A 25,446-nucleotide genomic window follows, 5' to 3' on the forward strand; every position below is an offset into this window, starting at 1 on the left:
TTAGTCCTACAACACTCCTCTTTGTAATGACTCCTACAATCTTGTCCTTGCCCACAAAATACACATAACGTTTTCTCCTCCCTTAATCAATATTAATTCCTCTCTTTCATATTACCACACCTCAGACTTAACAACGCACTTCATCTTCCCTATTCAATATTTATCTAAAATTTTTTCCTGCTTTAAATACCTGACCCTATAATATTGTTTTATATTAACTAACATTAAATTAAAAGAAATAAATAAACTTATTAATTAAATTAATACTATTGTCCTTCTATACAATGTTAATACTTTCCTTCAGATTATTGAATTTTTTTTATGGTGAAAATAATATCACAATTGAAGCGATTATAAAGAAAGATCATCAAAATATGTCTGATTAATTTCACGGTATCGTTAAAAATAAGGCATACAGAAAATATAAGATAGCGAAGATACGTAATTTTAAAGGAATCTCGCAGCTCACTCCATTGGCGTTGAAATATTTTTGTAGCAAATGTTTCTTATCTCGCGACGGAATTTTGTCGACTGAATTTTTCATGTTGAATATCTGTCTTCAAACGACGGCAAGTTTCGCTTTCTTTCCTTAAATGAAATAACTGCACCGATGAGCATCTCTAAATATTTTACATACCTCTCGCAAAGTTATAACGCTCTTTAATTCACTTTATCATCACATGTTAAATTATTAACATATTATACTTTTAAATAATCTTAAATATTTTGTCAATATTATCCGTACTTTAAATTAAAATTTTTTATTAAGGATTAAATTGTATATAATATTAATTTGCATTTTTAAGTTAGTTTATAAAGTTTAGCTCAAAAATTTTATAAACGTTCTTTAATTATCGTTTATCTAAAATTGTAAAAAAAAATAACATGTCTTATTCTCTCAAGTAATTTTCAAATTCTATATAAATATTATTTTTTAATGATAGAATTGTAGTGGTTTTCTTACAATTCTAATTTGAATGTTCAGTTTATAATTTTTGGTCTTAACGTTCACGAATGATAAGAGATCACGCCTCATTAACTTGTTCCTAAATTATCGATGTTGATTCGTTGATAATGACTGTTCGATAATACTTTATGACTGTTCTCGAGGTAATGAAACTTGCCAGTTTTAAAGAATTTTTCTGGATTGTTTGAAGAAGATAACTGCGCGATGAGTCGCAATCGTTGATTTTGCTCAATTCGTCATAAGCAAAGTTCATCTTTCTGGGAATTTAGCGCAGCGTTTTTACTTGTACTTGTGTTATGCATTATTATATGGCCTTGTTTCTCGCACAATGGAGACCATTCGTTCTATTTCTCACAGGTTTGTGTAACCTTGTAAGGTTATAACAAATAGCAGGAGAGGACATCTTTTTTCTCCAATATCAGACACAGGCTAAATAAACTTCCAAAACACGTTGTGCTACACTTGACCGAGTATAGAATATAGAGATTTTGATAGAAAGTGTCCAATTATTGTCACATACGAAGTACTCACTGGAGTAACATACAGTAACGCACGAAATTGATCGAGTGTTTCTAAAATAATAAAAAATTGTTCAAACCCTTATTATTTTAGAAATATATTATTTAGACTTTTTTTTATTCAGATTCCTCTTAATGTACAAATTATATGTTGCTTTTGCATGTCTAATCTCTTTCTCTTTTTCTTCTTGTATATATACTTTTATAAAATTTTTAAATATTTTAATTAATTCCGCGACTATATATATCGTCCTTTTGTTTTTACTATAATTAATGATTTTTACTTTTTTACATACCCGCTAGACATTTATCTACAATATCTACATCTAATACTGTTACCGTCAAATTGAAAACCAAATGTTTACCGGCGTGGAAACGCATTCGCGACTAACAAGAAAACACGCAGAAGTTTCTCTTTCCAATTCTGATGAGCTTTTGATATGCGTTGTATTCTAGACCAAAAGAACACGTATTTTTTTATATGTGACCAATTTTGGGGATAAAATACCTTTTTCACAAAAAAATCAGATTTTTTCTTTCAAACCGAACATCGTCGAAACTAAAACAGATAGAAAAATTTTTTTGCAGTAAAAGTTGAATGATTTTAAAATAATGATATAACAATTTTTGTACTTTTTTAAATACTCCCACCTCTTATCTCCATTTGTTCTCTAAATTTTGAAATTTTTTAACAAAATTAAAAGTTATTTTATTATGTGTGAATAATAAAATTATTTTTTTAAGAATCATTTTCGAGAATTAATTACAAACGCCTCTGTACGCATATTATTTTGTATTTGTCCATGCGATTCTTCACACATGCGGCATGTTTCGTTCGCATCTTCCTATGATAGAAGTATATGTATATGTATATGTATATGTATATGTATATGTATATGTATATGTATATGTATATGTATATGTATATGTATATGTATATGTATATGTATATGTATATGTATATGTATATGTATATGTATATGTATAAGTATGTAATCACAGAAGTTTTTATCACGCACAGCTAAAACAACATTTATATAACAATTAAATGTATAGTAAAGGCAGAGAGAGCTCTTGTAACAATTGATTTTAAAAACTAAAAGTAAAATTGTATGAGAGCTATAAACATTAATAGAAAGAATCTACATTTTTAGTAACATTAGTGCTAATTAGCTAATATTACATGTGATAATATGTAATACTATATATAATATGCAAAATTCACACCCTAGAAAGGTCGTTCCCCACGTTTTTGAGACTTGAGACTTGAGACTATGTTATTATTATGTCTGTCAACCTCCTCTACAAATGCATATAGAAGTCAAGTGTGCGTTCATGGCCCAAAACCCCTTAATAAAATGGGCGAGGTTCTTTTCAATATTAGTATATACCTACTTACACACACACACACACAAAGTCGCTAAGATACACGATAAAATGTCATGTACCTACTAAACTAACAAGAGTATTTTATACTATTGTTTATCCAACGATATATTTCTATATTGTACTGACTTTACTTTGTACATTTTTATAATTATTCATTTTTTTTACCTTCAATTTTCTAGCCGCTAGCGATTTGATTTCTCTTTTAAACTAAAATAACTTAACATAGAAAAACGACAGCTACACGTCGTTACAAGATACTCATTTCATTTTTACATAAAATAATAAACATAATAAATATAAATGCAACATGTATTCCATGTGTCTACATAATTCACTATAGTGGCGTAGCATTAGAAATATGCATAAATATAATAGTAAAGGCTCATAAGATTAGAAATCAATAATCAAAGAGAGATGGAGCGTGGAGTCGTAACAAGGCGTATCAAAAATAATTCTTTGGAAAATTACTTTATTATATACGGTTGATTTTTTATAATAAAATAATCTTTAATTTGGTCATAAAAAATTTCTAAATTTAGAAAAACATTAAATAATGGAGGTATATAAAAAAGTAAAAAAATAAAAAACTTCTTAATCATTATTTTAAAGTAGTCTCGAGACCATTCTACTTTTGTTAAAAAATGTTTCCATCTTTTATAGTTTTGACGATATTTGCTCTCAAAGAAAGAAACCAATTTTTTTTTTTTTTTTTTAAGGAATGTTTTACCTTCTTAAAGTGCGCGTATAAGAAAACACATGTCTCTTATTGTGGTCTAGAATACAACATTTTAAAAGCGCATCAAAATCAGAAGAAGACGTTAGTTCCATGCGTTTCCTTGTAAGACTGACATCACCGTGAGATGCATGGGTAAATGTTACTATTACGGCATAAATTTTGGAAGAGCGAGGCGTATCTACTCACTGTCAGCCCGACGGATCAATTGCGGCGTTGCGACGCACACTCGAGACAAATACAGCCGCACGTGTGCCTCGTGTGTGCAGCCCCGATTAATCTCTTTCTCTCTTCCACTTGATCGTAATTCTCCCCATCCTCTTTACTATCTCTCTTCCTTTCCATACGACGTCATTCGTCTTGTACGTCTCCTCCATTCGTCAGCTTGATTTCGTTTACGTTTTTTTTTTGCAGGCGCGACGCCCACCGCCGTCGTCTTTCGTTGATTACGTAGGATCGTATGACTCCGGCGAAATTACCCAAATTTCCGGCTTCTAGAACAACGACGTTACTGCGAGCGACGGCTAAGCGGCTAATTGAATTAACTTTCAAGGACGTTCAGTGAAACGAATCGTCTGAAATTTTCTTTCTAATCTTACTGCCGGCCATTACTCTCGTCGTCCTACCGGTGGTTAGTTATCAAATGTTCGTCAGCCGAAATTAGTTAAAAAGATTTCCCTATCCTCTCGTTTCAGCATCGTATGATGTTATCGACAACACGACTACCCCGACAAATTCAATTAGAATCTCGATTAGTCCCTTCCCCTTTCCTAACAGTTTATCAAGTCTCATCATACCTGAGTTATTCTCATTTACTCATGTGTTCTCAATTATAAAGTTGCAAAACAATTTTATATTGTTTAAAATGTTGCAATTACGCCAACAGTCTGTTTTAATCAATTTATTTGTTTCTATTTTATAGATCACACATCAGCAGAATAAATCTAAATAATATTAATTTTTGTACAAGAAAATTTTCTGATACATTGAAGTAAATTTTTTTTTTAGTGAGAATTTAATTAACACTATTTATTTTTATTGTTTGTTAAACTTTAATATTTGTATAAATATTTAAATTTGATGTATCAAATTTGATATTTAAATTTTTTAGATTTAAATTTGATAATTAATTTATAATTAAATTTGGTGTTAAAATATTGAAATTTAGAGAAAACAAAGTTAGAGAAAACAGATTCTATTATCAAAAACTGAAAAAGTTCAGTTTCCATAACTTTAATCCAGCAAACTCTAAAATGATCAATAATTTCACTGCCGCTTGTATAAAATGGAGTAATAATTAAAAATAACAAAGAAAAACAATAAAATATATAATTTTAAAATAATATTAAAATGATAAAATAAATAAATATAATAAGGATCTCTTTAATCACATACGTCACGAAGAAACACAAAATCGCGACAGATATAATTTTCTCCCATATTTTTATACTCCACGTTTATCGCCAAGATAGATACCTCGTACTTTGTCCTATCACATTCTTAACATAACCATCCCATAAAAGAAAATAGCCTCGCGGAATGAAATGCGAAGGGACGGAAAATATCAATGTTTAAAATCATAATGCGACGTCAACATAGCTAACTGTCATTCTCCCCCGCACGTATCGGGCTCGATAACTCCCGTCAAAATAGCTGCCTTATATTCCACCGTATTATATTCTCGTATGCCTGGCGGATTCACGTGACTGGAGATTACCTTCCTTATCCACGGTACAAGATTGCAAGCCGTATCGCGATGCAGCGGAAGGATGATTGGGACAATGGCAGAGAGGTGACTATGCAGGCTCGAGTATATCGACTTTTTTTCCCATTGGCAAACGCCAGTGGGGAAAAAGTTAAACGAACTTCCGGGGAGCCACCTCGTCGACACAGCGCGCAACGCTTTTCGGGGCCTGGCAGATGTATAAACGTAATCGTACGAAAAGGATTTTTCCGAAGTGGCGCAACGGCAAACTGCATTATTGGCGGGCTCGCGGTTAAGACCCGGATTCGGGCTCGTGAGCGGTTTCGAATCCGGCGAGCGAGGCGCACCGGGGGATCCTCGAGTTTCTCTTCGGAGGACGATAATTCTCTGTCACGCTAAACGGAAAACCGGAGATCCAGCTGTATCGTTCGAATTTATCGTCGGATTGTCTCATAGCGAGAATGAGAGAAAAAGAGATAGAAAGAGAAAGAAAGAGAGAGAGAGAGGGGTGGGAGAGGGAGAGAAGATCCGCAGTATTTAGGATTATCGGATCGCAATTATTATTGGACGTGTCAGTTATCTTTTAAGGGTGACTGCTAAGCGGATTTGCATAGTTTTAAAAACGGCGCACATTCGTAATGCGTCTTTTCAATCGGAGCGTATTATAAATGCGTGAAAACGCGGAGCGTGTTGGAAATTCTGCGGTATTTTTCGGGATACTTAGACGCAGTGCGGAGAGGGCGACAGAATTATCGGTATTCCCTCCCTCCCTCCAACTCCTCTCTCTCTCTCTCTCTCTCTCTCTCTCTCTCTCTCTCTCTCTCTTGCCCTCTCCGCCAGATCTCTCGCCTTTCCTTCCCCGCTGCAATCCACTTTCATCTCCGTCGCTATTATCCGAGAATCTCAAAAGAGATTCGTTCAGATCTCGCCGGCGATCTCGGCGACGATCTCTTTTCCTCGGCGCACAATGAGACAAAGACGCTCCCTTCGTTAGTGTAAACTGCATATAGATGACCCGCGCCGCGCCGAGGAGGGGTAGCAAGCTCTTTTCCGTCGAGAAGCGCAGCGCTCGTTCCGTGCATCTTCTTGACCTTCGGTGAGAAAACTTTGAAAATCATTTGCCTCGCTCTCGCGCGCTCACCTTCATTTTTTCCCTCTCTCGATTTTATCCCGCCCCGGAGCGTCTTGAGCGGCGCCCTTCGCTCCGCTCGCTCCTGCGCAACTTTATACTTTAGATTCTTCCGCCCGCGACTTCCGGGAGGGCCGCGGGAATTCGCGAATTAATCGCCTGGTGGTGAAACTATCGCGGAAGAATTTCGGGCAATTTTAAACCCGGCATTCCCCGTCCGGACCTCAGGAATCAGCCCGTTGATTGAAGATGCTTTCCCATCGTCGTTTTTCTCGACGCGAAATTCGATGGACCTTTAATCGGACGGCCGCGCGACGTAGGAGCTTAGTAGGGGCTTAAGGACAAGGTCGTCGTCAGTCGGTATGACACGGCGACCTGCAACCTTCGACGCGATATTAGGGAACCGAACCGCGTGTAATCGAGCGATCGAGTTTTCGGGTTATGCGCGGCTGCTGTCTCGCGCTACATCATCTTGCTGCTTCACGTGCACCTAATAGCCGGTCCAGGCACTATAATGCATACGATTGAATATGCGAATTAGCTCGCCTTGACGCCCAGAGCACGAAACAAGTCATTCATTTTCCCATCGGATCGACGCTTAAGTATCTCTCCGAGAGTACAGTCCATCGGGTGTTTTCCGGATGCGAGCCAGCGGTTGCCGGCTACGGCGGCTACTCGAGATGCATTTCCACCTAAGTGTATCATGTATTCATGATATAACACGCGTTGCGCGGGTAGATACTAATGCTACGAACGTGTCTGTACAAGAATGAGTGTTTCTTTCGCAGCGGCGCGAAATGATATAAATTACGTCGCAGTGGCCGGAACAAAATTATGCAAACTGCGTCTTCATTTATTGATTAAAATATTTTCCTTCTTATCTTCGTCTTAAAATTTGATCAAACTGTCTCCATTAATATACATAGCGACATTAATAAATTAATTATTGAAATACCTACATAAAGACTGGAAAAGGAATCATTAAAAAAAGATATTAGTAAAATTAAAACCCATGATTGTTGAGTATTCATGGAAAGAATAATTGAACAATAAATAAATGAAACACGACCGATATGACATGATATACAATCAATTAAGGAAAAACGCCATTTTATGGTCAGGACTGAATTTTGGTAGACTAATATTATTCGAATTTTATTTCATTACATTTCTTCGCCTTAGCAGACCACGCGCCGTTACAAACGGTCTTGAAACGTAGCCTCTGAAGCTAATAGCACAATCACATTTTAAATTAATAATCAATTTAATAATACTTACACACAGCTTAGAATATAAAAGATACACGATATAGGATACGGAATATGTTAGATATGTTGCGAAAAATAAGGATCGGCTACGTTTGAAGACCGTTTCAAGGCGAAGAAATTTACATCAAATTCACACGAATAATATTATTACACTACCAAGATCCAATCCTGACCGTAAAATGACGTTTTCCTCTAATATAATAATTAAACTTAATTTGTTGTAATTAATTTAATTATTGATTTATTTAATTAAAAAGTTGACGATATTCTGCAGAAAATTGATTGCTGAAAAGAGAACGTCTTTACGACGTCTTTAGATTGTTCGATCCGCCATTCGAACGCGACAGAAGGGAGTGACAGGTCTCCCTCTAGAGTCGCGACTAAATGAAAGAAAAGCAGAGGCTGGAATGAGCTGGTGGCTTCGAAGCAAAATCGAAGGTCACGGCCTCGTCAAGGACTGACTACGAAGGACCGTGCCGTTTCATCAACTTGGAGGTCCTGCGAGAGCGTTATTCGAATACTTGAGTGAAATATTAGATACCTAACTCCATGCCGTTCGCGTCGCGGAATCCTATATCCTCTTTTGCCGTCGGGATCCGTGATTTCTATACAAAATTACCTTTTTCAAAAAAGGTAAAAAAAAGGCGCCAAGAGTACGCGCAATAACGTATTTTGTACGTATTTTGTAAATTCAAAAATCCAACCTAAGTGGTAGCTTTATTTCTCCTTCACAAAATTATGTTACTTAACTCAACTCAAGTGACATGTATTTAAAAAAAAAGATGTGAAATCTTTAAATTAAATTGCGTCAATTGCAAAGAGAATATGTATATTGCTTTGAAAAATAATTGTTGTGCAACTACTTTTAAAAAATAAGACCCAAGTGTTATCTTTTGTATTCCTATTCAAGGGTCTTCTTATTCCAACCCAAGTGGTAATAGCTTCTTAATTCTCTTTAACAAATTTTTAATATTACAAAGAACCATTTTAATTACAAAGAATTAAAAGAAGTAACAGTACAAAATAAAAATATTTAATTAAAATAAAATAAATAAATTTTTCTTATAAAAACTTGGCGCTGCTAGACTTTGAAATTTAAACATTAGTACTAAGATTTTTGATTGAATAAAAAAACAATAAACACATAAATTAGGGAAGAATGCGGCATGAGTAAAAAAGCATACAGTTTGACAACTTTTACAAGCAGACAGCATATACGTACGTGTACGATTTTGTGGATACACCTTCCTTCTTAAAGATCTCGGCATCAGCTCTCTACAGTCAATATTTATATATTTCACTATCTGTCACGACGCGGCGACGGTCACGACTATCACACACTATTATTCTTTTCTAGGTTATAACTGCAGACTTACGTTTACGCAAGCGTTACTTCTGTAGTAACTTACGATAATTCACTCGTTTACACGGAATGAATTGTCATAAAAGTTATTACAAAACCCCGTTTACACGGAGCAATTATTGTAAGTTACTACAGAAGTAACGCTCGCATAAACAATAGTATATAACAGCGCGTTGAACCGGTTGAATGAACGCACTATCTGTACTGAACGCAGAACAACGTACACGTACGTACAAACTGTCACGCACTGCGACAGTGCATGGCACGAGTGCACTGCAGTGCATGCGGTCTGCACGGGCATTACTACCCTCTCGTGTCAAAAATAGGAAAGGTACAGACGCGCCATTTTTGTCCGACGACGACGACGTTTCTTAATTGTAAAGTTTAACATTTCAGACTTTGCGTCACAATATCTCAGCTCGTAAAACGCGTAGCGAAAAAATAAAAACACTTTTATTATATAAATCCACCCCAAGCTATCGATCAAGCCTACTTAGAACTTGATCCGTTCACTCGTTATTGAGATCTCAACATCTCGGGTACTTGCAACTCCGTCGCGTACTTGGCGCGAGACACTACCGCGTCTCTTGATCGCGTAAGAGAGTCAGAGTGCGGTCTCGCTTCGCGTGCACTTGGCACAAGACATTACTTACGTGTCTCTTGATCGGCGCCGAACATCGACGGTCGTCCCTGGATCCTCCCAGTCGAGAGTCCAGAGGTCGAGGTCGTCAACGTTAATCGACAACCTTTTGAACCATGCGCCAACTTGATCTCATAATCGATGGCGTAATTCGATTCAATTGAGCATTCGATCGGGCGCTTAAAACTTATTTGCCGAACGTATTAGGTGCCCCGAAAACGCCCTACTGGACCCGCAACCGTGTTTAGTCACCGAACTGCTGTTCTCCGAGAATATTATGATTTTTTAAAATGAACATCCAAAGATATATATAATAAATTAATTGTCAAGATAGTAATATCTTGAGATAGTAATATCTAAAGATTGAAAAGGATAATTGTTGAGAAAGATTGACGCGGTTGGTAAAATTAAAACGATTATCGATTATACCTTCCAGGGGAAGTGGTTAAAAATTTTACTTACTGTAATTACGTTAAAAAGTTAGCGATATTGTGATTGCTGAGAAAGAATGTTCTTGCGACAGAAAACGTCCCTTCCGTAAATGGTATTGGTTGTTGTTCTTGCCGCGGAAAGCAAAATGGAAGAAAGGGTTTTTGTCGCGTCGTTTTAAAAACGAGCATGGATAGACAATCGTCCATCATCTGCAGTAAATCGCAATAAAAAGGACGATCAGAAACGACTTTGCACGCCCTAGCAGCATTATCAATAATTTACACCAGTGTCCTTCCGATATATCCTTCGTTTAAAAAGAAATTAATAACGCGCCTGCGCGCGCTGATTTGATTTATCGTAATTAAAACGCCCACGGTGATTTAATTAAGTAGAGAGATTCCTCAGACGCGTCGGGGAAGACTTTGAGAGGAATTGCGGAATATCAGCGTTGACGAGTCTTCGAAGGTCAGATTTGACGACAGCCGTGATTGCGCCCGTGAATGCGCGGCAGCATATTTCAGCCCACTAAGAAAGCTATGATTAGAGCATTAAAAATGTTAATTAAATTACTTGAAAATATTTACCTCAAAATATTTAATGTTAATTAAATTAAAATTTAATTTCTAAAAATCTTCTATATCACAAAAATTAAATAGACATTTAAATAAATAAATTTTAAAAATCTTACAACTAAAAAGTCACATTCCATTTCTAAGAGAAGTCGAGGGAAGATTTATTATTTTAACATCATTTTATTTATAATAAAATTTTCGTTCCAAAGATAGAATGTTGACCATTAATAATAATAATAAGTTAATAGTCAATATTCATGTTAGAATAAAAATGGAAAAAATTTATTACTTGTATTAAACATTTTATGAAATGTTATCTAATAAGAAACGACAGCTAGATTAAGACATAAATTACACGTATGTTACACTTTGTTACATTTTACACAAACGTACATATTACACATATATTAAATAATTTTCCAGCTAACACATAATCAGGGTAATAACCCATCGAAAAATGGACTTACTCGTAAAATGTATCTGTACATGATGTGCAATGAATTATATTAATAAGTACAACATTATAATTACAAGGAATTATATTAATATACAATATATTAATATTATACATAAACGTTTGCATCTGACGTTATATAATAATATTAAGGCGATAAATAATATTAGCAACAATTGCTGCCGCGCCGTTACCTAATCTATCTCGCTTAGTCGAGAAAAACATGGAAGATCGAATGCCGAAGACGGTGCCGTGTATTTACAGAAATGAATGATTCTCTGATTTTGACGACGCACGAATACTTTGGCAACGAGATGACACGCCGTGAGCACGCAATGTACAACAATTTAAACGCGCGAATTTGCGAAAGGGAGGCGTTAAATTATCGAATAGGAATCTTCGCAGCCGTTGTATCCTGGGCGCTCCTTGAAAGTTCCTCTTCCTTTTACAGATTGACGCCGCTAGTAGAGCATGTGGCTGGTTCTTGGTATACCTGCGAATTGATTATCTGTTCAATTTTGTCAGATGTGCTAAATTTAATACGTGACACTAAGATTTTTTGACATTTTTTTTGTTTTGCGATACTAAAATTGTATATCTGTGTACGTTTGTGTCAATGGTACTTTCCAATTTTGTCGATATTGACCTACCGTGAATAGCGTTCGGTAGGGAGCTCGCTAACGATATCTCCGTGCCGGGATGCTCGTGTATCACCGTCTCGGTGATATTGTTCTCCGCTTCGGAATGAGCGCGGCGATGCTCCGCCTTCCGTCTCTTCTCGGTGCCGATGCAGCAATGCTGCTGCGCCTGCTGCTCCCGCTGCAAACTCATCTCGTGGGTATAAACGGATTCGGCGTTCGAGAAGGAGTGAAATCGTTGCCGCCGTTTCGCCGCCGCACGTCTCCCGACCACGCTGGAGGTATCGTGGCTGCCACGCGAAACGTCATTGCATCTCTCGCGACGCCGAAGAGACTTGAGCGAGTCTTCGTACCCGCTAAAAGAAAATAGAAGAAAATTTTGCCACGGGGGGAGGAGGGTGAAAAGTATGAGGCCCGTGTTAAGTAAATTGATGAGACAATTTTCCGGATCTACATTGGGATTAGCATAAGAGCAAAGCTATATTTGTTACGTAGCAATTAAAAAAATGTATGAGATGTATTTCTGTAATTCATATTTATTAATATATTTACAATTATTAATAATTTATTATTATTTTATATACATTTCGGTAATTTATTATTTTTCTTCGTTACAATGCAACTAAATTCGACACGATTTGAGCAGATTCGAGCCTTCTGTCGGGGAAACCGCGTTCAACTGACGAAAACTTGTATTTAGAAACCCAACTTACTTGCTGCTCTCGCCGCTGGAAGGGCTGGATGAGTGACTGCAATGACAAGAGGTGCGCGCTACGATACCAGAGTCCTGACCACTGGAATGCAAGGATGTCGCGGATGCCTCGAGGCCTTTCAAGGTACCCGTCGACCTCACCGCGTGTTTCCCGCCCCCGCCCATCCTGAAAATAACCCGTGGCAGTGGCGTCTGTGTACTACTATCGTAAGTTACTCAGAAATTTCCCGATACAGTATAATCTATAGATCTGTGCAAGTTTTCGGACATGCTGATTACATAATTACACTCTGATTTTGTGTTCCTAACATCGACATTTTATCTTTGAAAACTAGATTTTTATTAATACGGAACGATAGTTTATCCATTGTTTAGTTTATCACAATTATTAATCTTACCGGATAGACCTATTTATACATATATAAAGAATCTCTTGCAGATTATTCTTACAAATACAAGATCGTCTTCTTTATTTTTAAATGGCTTTTATACTAATAGAGATATATAACTTAGATTCGAGAGCTCAATATTAAAAATATTTTATGTTAAATAAAATGGTAACTTGTTCCTTCGCAAACATTGGCGTATCAAATACTAGATAACAAAAAAAGTTTATGTAGATTTTAAAAGAAAAAATGAAATATATATATATACACCAATAAAGATTCAAGTATAATCTCGTAAAATTAACATATATATTAATCGACTAAACTCAGTACGTGCTTTCACGTACGACATTTTTACGTTACAAAAAATTGTCATAAATATTTGCTAAACCCACACAAAATTTTTTCGCTTCCAATAATCTTGAATGAGATCGGACTTACGTGTGAAAGCGGACGCAATTACCGTGCTCGCACATGCTCTGTCGCCTGGGCATCTCGGAGCAGAAGGGTTCAGGGTCGTAATGGAGACCTTCGACGAAGGTGGGAAATAGCGGCGGCTTTTGCAGAGTGCCGGCGGGGTCCGTCAGAGCGAATCCGACCGGGCCGACCGTCGAGAACATGGCCTTGTCTCGTCGTCTACGACTAACGAGTAGAATTCGAAACTCCCATTCAAAGCGCGAATTTTGTGACAATGATGAAAAAAATCAGCATTCAAATTAACCGATGCCAATTAAGTACTAACAAGACACCAGAGAAACGATTCAATTCTCTATTTCGTTATTTTTCGTTCCAGAATTTTGTCTTGTATGATTAAGCGACGCGATGGGTTTTAGATGGAGTAATAATAAAGTTACATGTTAATGATTGTTAATAGATAATAGTTTTCAACTTTTTGATATACGAGCGTGTGTGAGAGAAGAAACGGGAAATGATAAGACTCTCTAGCCAACATGTCCAGGAGTTAGTATGGCAGCGCGGATGAGCGTTGTTGACTTTAGGCGAGATGGCGAGCGAGCAAAAACACATTCCGCGTACCGTTTGTTGCGACGAACGCAGGTAACGCACAGGGCGGTCACGAGGGCGCCCACGAAGACGACGCAGCCGAGTACCACGACGCCGACCTCGAGGGTGGACAGCAAGTAACGCTGATTACTTCTACGTGGAGCGTTACCAGCGATTTCCAGCACGCGATATTCGTCCAGTTCACGTTTTATGTCCGCTTTCTTGTTATTAAAAACGCTAAAAAGCCACGCGTATATATATTATTAAAAGATCAGATTTGTTACGATATTTGGACACCAAATATGATTTTTCTAAAACTGACTGAAACTTTATATAAAATATTAATTAAATTTTCAGCGATTAATTTAAAGTAGTGCGTTAAATTGTTGAAAAAAAAAAAAAAAAAACAATTTCCAACTAATTAATCAAAACGCTAGATGCAGATAAGGAGGACGAATCTGAAATATCTTTTATGAAAGATAATAATTCGACTAGTCACCTGTGCAAAGTTTCCATGTCTACCATAACATTCAGATTTGGGTCGATTGCATACAGATAAACATCGGTACTGAAAAATAATTCAAAATATAACGAGCGATTTAGAATCGTCAATTTAGATCACCCTGTATCGTTCATCAGACAAATCACTTACGAGGCTCCGTCGATCAAGTTCTTCTCGATATGGGGCTCCAGCTTTCTCACTCGCACGTCCAAGCCAGTGACATTCTGCAACGCGCTGAAAGACAATTCGTAAATGTCACCGTGCTCGCATTTATCGCGTTTATCACGAAACCGAACTTACATGGTGATGTTCTCGAGCTCCGGCTCGATCTCGATAGGCTTCCGACCCATGACCATGACAACTTGCTTCTGATCGTCCAACACGTACACCTACGAGTTCAAAAGCGAGATACACAACTGAATAACGGAATAAACTGTCAAGGTTGGGGCGTCGAGCGAAATGAGAGGGAAGCGGAGGGGAGCTTCCGTCTTTTGAAACATCCCATTTCCCCGGGGGGAAATTAGCTCGAGCGCTATCTCTAACGGCGAGTAATTAAGATAGACCAGTACGTGAGAAGTACGTGGGAGTATACGGATTGTGGACTTACGAAAACGTTGGCGATGCTGCTGCGCCCGCTCTCGGCGCCCTGCCTGTCAGTGGCCTTGACGTCGAAGCCGAAGACGCGACCGGCGTCGCGGCCAAAACTCGCCACGGATCGCACTTGACCGCTGAGTGGGTCAATGGCGAAACGCGGAGCATCCTCCCGGCCAAGAATTTGGTAGCGTATCTCACCATTTATCCCCAAGTCCGGATCCTCGGCCTGCGATCCGCCAAGAGCGCGTCCAAATAAATTCCAATACTAAAGCTGATGGCTGATTTTTGAAGCGCTTCGAATCTTTAACTCGCGATTTTTTAATTGTCAAAAAAATTACGTGTCTCATATGTTCCAAATTTCATCGCAATTAACAGAACGGTCCATATATATTAGACAAAAGAATTTACCGTGAAAAGCTAATTCAAAAAATAAATAAAAAAGATAAAGATACGTCAAAGACGGATACGAGAAGATAGAGGAAAAGCGCGGAAGATCAATGGGCAAAAACCAAAATGAATTAAAACGAGGTCGCTTTGACTCGCGCCCACGAACGCGCATACGTACCTCCACTTTGACGACCTCGTAACCGTAATGAGCTGTGGTGGGTATAGCGGCGAGGATGGGCCTGTCCTTTGTCTTGAATCTGGGCGGGTTGTCGTTCACGTCTTTCACTCTGACGACCACTCTGGCTTCATTAGGCGCCAGTCCATTTAGCCTCTCCCCAACGACCGGATAGATCATCACCGGCATGCCACGGCCGAGCTTCAGCCGATCAACCCTGACCCTCGCCTCGTATCGATCTCTGGCCTCCCGATCGATCTCCGTCATCAGATACAGAGAGCCGTTTTTAGGATCGACCGAAAAGTGCTCTCTGCCGTCGGAGCCGTCGGCCACAATGCTGTATCTTATGTAATCACCGTGGCGATCGTCGGCGAGATCGAGCTGCGCGATCAGCAACGGCACGGAAGCGTTCTCGTCAACCTCCACCTCGTAATATCGATGCCGGAACGTTGGGATTTTGTGCACCTCGTTGTCCGCCTCTTCGTCGTCGTCGACGTTCAACACCGTGACGAGGACCACGGCCGAGGAGGTCAGACTGATCGGCGAGCCGAGATCGCTCGCCGTGACGATCAAACGATGGTTGCTCTTGGTCTCGTAGTCGAGCTTGGCGATAGTCGTAATCACGCCCTCCTTGCTGTCCATCGCGAAGTACTGCTTGTCCGCGTGATCCTGATAGCTCAGATCGAACAGGATCAATCCGTTTCCGTTGCCGGCGAAATCGCTATCATTCGCGTATACCTTGGCGACCTGAGTGCCGATCTGACTGTTCTCAAAGACGGAGACCCGGTAGATCGGCAATCGATCGTCTTTCCCCAGCTCGTCGTAGCCGTGGAACGTCGGCGCGTTGTCGTTCACGTCCAACACATTTATCTCCACCTCCACGGAAGAGCTCAGACTCGGTGAGCCTTGATCGCGAGCGATCACGAGAAGACGATGAGTCGTAGCCCTCTCCCGATCGAGAGTTCCGCTCACTCGTATCATTCCCTCATAGGGATCCACCTCGAACGATCGCGACCCATTGCTGGCCCGTCCCGAATCCTCGTGGCTGGTGATGAGCTCGTAACTGAGGTTGGCGTTCTCGCCGAAATCGGCGTCGAGTGCCTGTACCGTGCCGACAGCGTGATTGGAGTAAGTGCCCTCGGCTACGTCAAAAGTGTACCAGGACTTGTCGAAAACGGGCGCGTGGTCATTCACGTCCGTCACGTGGATCCTGACGGTGATGTTATCCGCGAGACCGTCGGAGTCCCTCGCCAGGATGAACAGCCGGATGTCCTTCTCGGGCGGCAGACTCCGGGCGACGGATATCTCGGCCGTGCGCGGATCGAGATGGAAGTAACGGCGACTGGTCAGGTCGTAGCGACGCGATCGTACCCCGCTGGAAGTCGTCTCGTTCCCCAGACTGTACGTTATCGCCGCGTTTGCGCCCTCGTCCTTGTCGTCCGCCAGCAGACGGATTATCGGCACGCCGATCGTCGTGTTTTCCGGCACCAGGAGTAACGGCGAGCGCCGCCCACCGTCCACCGAATTCTCGGGTCCTTCGTTCTCTATCTCATCATCCTCAGCGGACGCGTTGTCACTCGGATCGTACGACACGCGCACTCCTTGATCCGGCAGAACTACCATCCGTATAAACTTCGGAGGGTTGTCATTCAGGTCGAGCACCGTTATCCTCAAAGTGCTCTCCGACTGCAATCCGCCTGTGTGCGAGAAATAGACAAATAACTTATTTGAATGTTAAATAGAAATACAGGGGAGGGAAGGATTAATAGAGGACTTACCGCTGTCAGTGGCAGTAACTTGGAATTCGTAGTTCGCTCTTGTCTCGCGATCCAAGGTTCCGTACTCGAGACCTTCGAAGTAAACTCGGCCCGTTATCGGGTCGATCCTAAACAAGCCGCTACCGTCGCCCCGCAATGCAAACGTGAAGTCCCGATTTTCGCCCTCGTCTTTATCGCTCGCCGCAATCGGATTTGTCAGAGTAACTTCCGTCCCGGCAGGACTGTTCTCCATAATCCGGCCTTCGTAAACGGACAAGGTGAATTCCGGCGCGTGATCATTTTCGTCGTCCACGACTATTCGCACCTGTGGGTGGATCGTAAATCCAACGATTAAAACGACGGGGCGTACAAATACCGAATAACGGAATATCTTGCGCCGGCTCGAATGATAAACTTATATACCTGAAACACGCCCACGCCGCGCAAACTCTCGGCAATCACCGTAATACTATAGTTCTCTCTTGTCTCGCGATCCAAGCCTTGAGGAGCGTAGAGAGAACCGTCATCCATAATGGCGATATCGGGCACATCCTGCTGATTGACGATAAGGAACTGAGTGCCGGACATAGCCGCCGTTGTGCCATTGTGCGGAAGCACTTGGCCGATCAATGCGCCGGGAACATTCTCCCTCACGTGAAAAGCGAGAGAAGCGGTGGTCGTTCCCCTGCAATCAACGGTCATCGACTTTTGAGTAAGCAAATGGTATCCACCCAAGTCGCGCGAGACCTTTGACCTTTCGACGCGTCCGACGAAGTCAGTCAGTAAATCTGGCGTATCGATCTCGTGAGAGAGAGAGATACGCTGGGAGATGCGGCAAGACGCGAGCTTGCAAAAGATATTACTTAACAGCGATACCCGGAGGCTAGATTGCGGGAAGTAATATATAATTTGTCAACAGAAGCACTCCAACATAATTTGACAATTTTATAATTTATTTGACAGATACCTAATAGCCGGTAAATCAATCAGACGTTGATTAGCGAAGTTTCCTAGACGTAATAATTGAAGAAAATGATGAAGAGAATTTGCGCGTGTCTCGCGTGTCTCGCGTGTCTCGCTCGGCGTTCCCGCTTGTCGAAAGTATTATGAGAATCATTAAAACCAAGTTAAGCATTATGAGTTTTCACTCACTTCGTGAAGATACCCCTGTCGTCGTTCGGATCCACCACGTGAATCGAAACGTTCGTGATCAGCGTTAGTTCCCTCTCGTCGCTGACGATCGCCTCGAAGTCGTATATGGAACGGTCGAAGCGCTCGATCTCCTCCACGACCGTTATCGTGCCCGAGCGTTCCTCCACGGCAAATGGAACTGAAATCCCCGTCGTATATGCATGCAGCATGTGTTACGCATTTGCATGAATAATATAGGCATTTTGCGCATCGCGTGTTTCCGGCCGCGGCGGCGTATTGAAATTAGGGCGCACCTGGGGATAGCCCCAGCCCGCGAGCGGGGGTTTATTAGACCGTTAAGAAGTCGCGACGTTGTTTAGCTTTTAATTCCCGCGAGCGCTATGGATTAATTAACGCGCCGCACGCCGTCGATATGTCGCGTGTATATATACGTACCTCCCTCCTCGTAACCGTGCAGAAGATCGTAGATAAGGTCATTAGTTTTGACAGCGTCATTTAGGCGAATCTGTCCGACGCTGGTACCTACGGGCACGTTCGCACCGACCCAGAACTCATAAGGCGCGCCGACAAAATCCGGTTCCCACGAATTTGGACCTGAAGCCCACAAATATATCGGATAAAAGTCTCGATGAAACAATACGGGTATTACCAAGCGAAAATGTCTACGCATTTACCGAAAGATATCCTCTAAAACCATTTAAGTTTATTTGTTCTTTAAAAAAATAATGATTTTATCAATAAAAAAACGGTGGAAAAATAGTGAATAATTTATATCTGAAAGTTTCCTCTTTTTACGAGCTACTGTTTCTGAACTACTTAACAACGCTTATTCAATTTCGAACAAAAGCTCTCATAATTATATCTGCCATTTTAATTAGACAGTTCGTCAGTTAAATCCGCCACTGTTTTCAAATTTCTTACGCAAGAATGCAGACTCACCGTCTGCCCGAAAAACATCCACCGTGACGACTGCTAAGGAGAATCTTCTCTCGCTGGGATTCGCCGGCTGATCGGCCGCTTCCACAAAGATCGCGTGTCTACCTTCGAGGATCGGGCTCTCCGACACCGTGATCAAGCCCGTGCTCTCGTCCACCGTGAACGGCGGTTTCCGAAGCGTGGAGTTGCCAGGTTTCTGCAAACGGTAGCGGACCAATCCGTTGGGGCCCAGATCGTCGTCCACCGCGTGCACCTGGCCCAACACGGTGCCGACCTTCACGTCGCTCCTCGCCACCAGCTCGTAAAGATTGCCCGGCACGAAGATGGGATTGTTGTCGTTGGCGTCGAGAAGGGTGATCTCGACGTCCACGGAGGATCCCTTCAATCCGTCGCTCGTCACGACGACGCTCGGCCTGTGTTCCACAGCGTAGACCTTCATCTTCAGATGATCGCGCTTTTCGCGGTCCAGGACCGTCTGATCCTTCACGGTGAGCCAGCCGGATTCCGGATCCACGGAGAAAGCGCCCGATAGATCCACCAGCCGATAATCGAACTCCCCGTTCTCGCCCTGATCCTTGTCACGCGCGATCACCTGCAGCACGCTGAAGCCGTTCGGCAGATTCTCCACGATGCTGATGTTGTACAGATCGACCTCGAACTGCGGCAAGTTGTCGTTCAAGTCCAGCACCTCCACTTCGACCCGCGCGACGGTCATCTTCAACGGGTTGTCCACCTGCGACGCGTGTATCTGGAGATTGAACGTGTTGCCCGGCAAGCTCCGTTCGGCGTCCAGATCGATCGCACGTTTCAGGAACAGCGAGCCGTTCTTCGGATCGAGATGAAAGAAACCTCTCTCGTTGCCGGATATAATATCATATCGCACCGGCACATTTATGTCCCGATCGCGATCGGCCGCGTGGATCGGATTAGTAAAGTTTATTTCTGTGAAGATTGGATATTCCTGCGAAAAAGGAAAATACCGTGCTTCAGAATTTGCGACTTTGTGTGTGATGCGAGGTGTCTAAAAAATATTGTTAATTTTTCTTCAAGAATTCTATCTTTCTTGAATATTTCAAATGGCCGAAGGCCAAACTCGGAAAACATTTGTCGAACATTCGTTTTTAATTTTTTCAATTTTCAGTTTTAAGTGAAATAAAAAATCTCAATTATACATTTAATTCTGTGTATTAAGTAACTCCGCAAAACTCCGCCTACATAAGATATTTATTACTTTTACTTGAATTCCGATACGTTCAGGTTAATCGGATTATTGAAACACCTCGCATATCAAATACATACGAATAACTATATATCGTAATCGTACCGGCATAGGATAGAATTCGTAAATTTTCGCCTTGTAGATGTCCCGCGTAAATTTCGGATCAAGATCATCGTTGTCCACCACGGTTATCTTTACGGTGCTGTTTGCACTTCTGGCGGGGACACCGCGATCCTGAGGAATTGCATCATATGTGTTACGTCAGGAATTACAATTGCAAACCAATCCGGTTTGTCATTCATTGCTGAGTTTGCAGTTTTCTCGCAATATGTCGACTGTCGCAGAATGCAACGGTCATCTAACTTTTCAGCGAAACAAGATTCTATAAAGCTGCAGAGAGAAAAACTGCATTATATTTTTATGGTATACATTATGTCACTCACGGTCGCAGTAATAACCAGGGTGAATTCGCGATCCCCGCTGTCGTAGTCGACCGGCTTCCGGAGTATCAGGGCGGTTCTGTGGCCGGATTCGAGAGAAAATTTGCCTTGCTCGTTTCCCTTCACGATAGCGTAATAGACGTCGCTGTTCGGCGTGTTCGGCTTGTCGCCATCCAGCGCGTGAATCCCGCGGAATATCGTCACACCTGCGGAATTTTTCATTCCGAATCTTTATGCCGTGCGCGTCAACTTCTCGGAAAAGCGTGAAGATGTGAGATGAAAAATCGTTCTTCGATTCTCTCGGTAAAATTTGGAAAAATGAAATTTGATATGACGAAAGTGCTACGTCCGGTCGTCCGGTCGCCAGAAAAATATCACGGAGAAATATAGAATGTGTCAAATTCCGCGCGTTCGACCGCACAACGGATCGTGCATGGCGTCGAGTAACATTTTATTTCCGTGAATTACATGCAACATATATGCAAAGGCAGTTGAGAATATTAATTATGCGACATTCAGGTTGCGGCAGCGCGATTTATGATATCGCTGCACAGAAAAAAGAAGTGTCAAATCAACACTGATACTAGCTATATGCAACAATATATGTATAATCTTCTTATAAGACTTTCAACTTCCCATTTCATCTTTTTTTCTTAGTCAAACTAGATAAAACTTCATTTAACTATATAAATGACTTCATTCAAGCAAGTTTTCTTCGTTTAACGCAATATAATCTTATTACGCAATACTCAAGATTATAGATTGTTGCATATATATATAACGAGTATATCAGTGTTGATTTTTCTGGTGAAAATATTTTCTCAGAATATTTCTAAGAATTTCTCATATTTTAGATTTATGAAAAATTCCGAAAAAATATGTCAAATTTCTCAGATACTTCTACAAATAGTTGGATGAGGATTTTCGGAATATTTCAGCATCCGTATGTATGAAAATTTCTGATTAATCTCGTAGATTTTCTCATATTGATTTAGATTTTTCCAAAAATATGTTGGCGAGAAAAATCTGAAATATTTTATTATTATTTGGTTCGAGTATTCTTGAGAAACATTTCAATTCGTGTAAAAAGTCTGAAAAATTCTGAGCACATTCTGAGAAAGTCTGAAAATTTTCATAGAAATTCTGATTCATAATAATGAAAAATTCCGAGACATTTTTCCACCAGGATTGACATTTCTCTTTTTTCTTATGTGTGGGCTACAATATCTCACCGACTGGCGTAAGCTCGTCCACCGTCACGTGATAAGGCGCATCGACAAATCGTGGCGCGTGATCGTTTATGTCCTCCACGTAGATCGTCACCGACAAATGCGACGATACCTAAACATAAACGGCCGAACGTAAGTCACACTCCGGTGGCTGCGCCCGATCGGTCCTCTCCTATACCCCTCGCCGGTCACTCGCCTGCAATCTCTATAATTCATGTTGAATTATGCGACACGGCACAATTCAGGCGTTTCAGGGCTCGTTTTACGGCGTGCGGGTCATAAAACCGATGCTATCCGCGTTTGGGAAGTGAAAAAGGGGATCGATGGTACCTGGGGAAACGGTACTCGGCGTATAGTCCCCGACAATCCGCAAGTTGTCCGCGGAATGGCGCGTTTAGGCGCGTACATATTCGATGCGACGCGACGGCGAGTTATAAGCACGGATCTAGCGCGCGACCGTTCGCGCGAAAGCCGGTAATCGTCGGTAATCAAGTCGAGTAAATAGTGTGGAGTAAAACGGCAAGATCTGCGTGGCGCGGCTATTGATCACCACTTTTCCGCTCGTTCCCGCGCGCGTTATACGCTCGTCGCGCCGGCCGAGTATCGTCGAAAGCAAAGTAAGTCGGGCGCCTGAAATTATTGAGAGGCGGAAAGTGGACCGAGAGAAAACGTCGATTTGCATCCCCCGATTTGAAACTGCATGCGCCGAAACGAAAATGTATTCGGTATCTATGAAAATAAAGCAATAAAATTCCGACTCTTACCCGCCTCGGTATTCCGCGCTCGCGCGCGCGGGTGTAGTTACATAAATGCTTATTACCACGCGCAAAAGAGCTTGAAAACCGGTAAAATCGCGCCCCGTTCATTCGTTCTTTTCCCCCCGCATCGAACCGGTTCGCGCACGCTCTAATTATGCAGGCTCGGGGATCGATCGAACTCAAAATCAAAAAATTCGCGCGCTTACGACAATCTTTTAAAGAGCAACGAGCAACACACCCACGGCGATACGAGCGCGACTGACAAGTTGTCGAGGGGCAGGAGGGGGCACTCTCGGGGAGACTGGTATTTCGAATTTGACTATGCGTACAGCGTACCGCGAGGTCGACGACCGACGTGAGGCGTGTAATATATACAGTTTCGTGTTCTTACCAACGAGTCACCGGAGCCGGAGTCGCAGGAGACTCGAAATTTTAATAGGTTCCTCGGCGACTCCGCGTCCACCAGATCCTCCAGAGATTGCGCCAAAATCAGGGAAACGTGCGTCTTGTTCGTTTCCTTGTAAGCGAAGAAGCCGGCGTCCTCCTCCTGCCGACATTTATTTTCTCTGTGTGCGTTTCGCTTCGGACAAATAGATTAGTATGGATAGAGATTACGAGACGCGTACCTTGTCGACCGGCGCGATGGCGAGTCGATTTCTCGGATGTGCCTCCAACGATAGAATTTCGGTGCCTATTTTCAGATTCTCCGGTACCCTCACGAATTTCAGGTACTCTCCGACCGGATAAAACTGGCATCCTGATGACGAGAGGAGGAAAACGCGACGTTAAGTTTTGCGACGTAAATTGATTAGAAGTGAAGGGCAATTGCGGGGCAACGCCGCCGGAATTAAAATGCAGGGAGCGGAATTCGCGAAGTTACACAGTTACGCATCGCGGAGGAATAAGAATGCGCCGGTGTAGGTACTCCTCAAACAGAGAATGGAAGTAATCGAGTTGGTTTTATTTCCACTTTTATTTCTCTCTATCATCAGATAAGGCGGTAAAAAGGCATCGCCGTGTCGAATACAATGTCGAATACGACGACATAAACAGCGTTGTTTGCCTTCGCCAGTTTTGCGTCAATTTCCGCCTACTTGCCGGCAGACTCTGCTTCTCCGCAATTTATTTTCGAAGTTTATGACAAAGGTAGATCGATATATGCGGCCAAAATAAAATATTTTGGAATTTTTCTATAGAGTCATCTTGCTATCACAAAAATATGGAAGTTCTTTTTCAAACACTTCTGTGTAGAAAGATACGATAGAGATTTTTTAATTATTTAAATTTATATATCATATGTGTGTATGTGTGATTAAAAGACGCTATTTTTTAATCAAAGAATAAGTCGAAGTTTAAAAAAAAATGAAGAGCGGTAAATATTTTATTTATCATGTCTATTACAATTTACGTGTAATGTATCTAAATAAATATCTAAAATATGCAAACTTTCCTTACGATTAAGTTTCTCCGTGATACTTAAATAATGGATCTTCTCTCGCTTGCCCAGTATGTATATCAGATAGATAAGTACATCGTGCACGTAAAATGTCAGGAAGATCGGTAACGCGAACATCACGCAATCCTCTTGTTAGGGAAACGATAAAACTATCAAATCGAAAATTTATAATTTTATAACGGCTTCTAATCCAAACACTATTAATGTCTATCGATACACCTGTACCTAAGGAAAATTAATTTCCAATCAATTCGAAAGATATGTCTCTAATTTTATACTTTTACTTAAAGAATACGAGTTTTTTATTGTTATTTTTGTAGTACGAGCAGCGCTTCAAATAATACGAAAGCGCGAGTCGAGTAAATCATCATTCGAGCGCGGTATTACTTCATATTTTGTATTTCAGATAAAGACGCTCCCAGATCCGCCGTATACGTATGTATACGTTTCGTCACTAGAAAACCGACCGTGCGCGGCACGTAAACGATTCTCCGGCTTTACGCTATTGTTGCGTACGCGCTGAAATCCACGCGCAGGGAACACGACCGACTAATTATCCAAGCATAATCTGGACGCGAGAGTGAAACATCGCTTCCGACTATACGAAAGGGAACGGATCGAGAGACGATAACGGGACCCGCGCGCGCGCCGCGCGTTATCCGGCAACGAAGGAAGCGCGCGCGTCTCGATTTTAATCTCAATTTATTCCGGACTGCGATCGTTCAGATCAAATATCGGGAGGAAGGATTCGTGGCGGCGCGCATCGCCGGCCGCCTGCGATATTCGCAGATTTTCCCGAAACGATTCGTGTGCTTCGCACGCGTGTTTCGCTCGCGTCTCGTGTTAAGATTCATCTACGACCCTACCTCTCGCGAAACGGAAGCTTTATCTCTAGCCTGCCGTCGTAAAAACGTCACACACCGGTGATTCGTT

At 41.4% G+C, this 25,446-nt stretch overlaps 1 protein-coding gene across 3 annotated transcripts in view; it reads right to left on the reverse strand.

Moving 5' to 3' along the window:
• Positions 1 to 10,870: 10,870 nt before the first annotated feature.
• Positions 10,871 to 25,446, reverse strand: part of Cad89d (cadherin 89D) — a 35,495-nt gene continuing 20,919 nt past the window's right edge. For 2 of the 3 annotated variants that reach the window (XM_077407851.1, XM_077407850.1), the window contains exons 3-22: positions 23,684 to 23,814; positions 23,449 to 23,604; positions 22,303 to 22,411; positions 21,074 to 21,276; positions 20,736 to 20,864; positions 19,415 to 20,372; positions 18,911 to 19,069; positions 18,476 to 18,653; positions 17,747 to 18,008; positions 17,345 to 17,648; positions 15,570 to 17,263; positions 15,018 to 15,230; positions 14,711 to 14,799; positions 14,561 to 14,644; positions 14,408 to 14,476; positions 13,942 to 14,145; positions 13,348 to 13,548; positions 12,522 to 12,686; positions 11,821 to 12,164; positions 10,871 to 11,653 (exon numbers count right to left, since the gene is read on the reverse strand). In XM_077407851.1, coding sequence (XP_077263977.1) covers positions 11,616 to 11,653; positions 11,821 to 12,164; positions 12,522 to 12,686; positions 13,348 to 13,548; positions 13,942 to 14,145; positions 14,408 to 14,476; positions 14,561 to 14,644; positions 14,711 to 14,799; positions 15,018 to 15,230; positions 15,570 to 17,263; positions 17,345 to 17,648; positions 17,747 to 18,008; positions 18,476 to 18,653; positions 18,911 to 19,069; positions 19,415 to 20,372; positions 20,736 to 20,864; positions 21,074 to 21,276; positions 22,303 to 22,411; positions 23,449 to 23,604; positions 23,684 to 23,814 — 5,690 coding nt within the window. In that variant the 3' untranslated portion in view covers positions 10,871 to 11,615. Of the gene's footprint in view, positions 11,664 to 11,820; positions 12,165 to 12,521; positions 12,687 to 13,347; positions 13,549 to 13,941; positions 14,146 to 14,407; positions 14,477 to 14,560; positions 14,645 to 14,710; positions 14,800 to 15,017; positions 15,231 to 15,569; positions 17,264 to 17,344; positions 17,649 to 17,746; positions 18,009 to 18,475; positions 18,654 to 18,910; positions 19,070 to 19,414; positions 20,373 to 20,735; positions 20,865 to 21,073; positions 21,277 to 22,302; positions 22,412 to 23,448; positions 23,605 to 23,683; positions 23,815 to 25,446 lie in introns of all 3 variants that reach the window. The other variant, XM_077407852.1, reaches the window with a different exon arrangement.

Source organism: Temnothorax americanus, unplaced genomic scaffold, assembly GCF_048541705.1.
Source record: "Temnothorax americanus isolate GAGA-0224 unplaced genomic scaffold, ASM4854170v1 Scaffold23, whole genome shotgun sequence".
Classification (NCBI taxonomy): domain Eukaryota; kingdom Metazoa; phylum Arthropoda; class Insecta; order Hymenoptera; family Formicidae; genus Temnothorax; species Temnothorax americanus.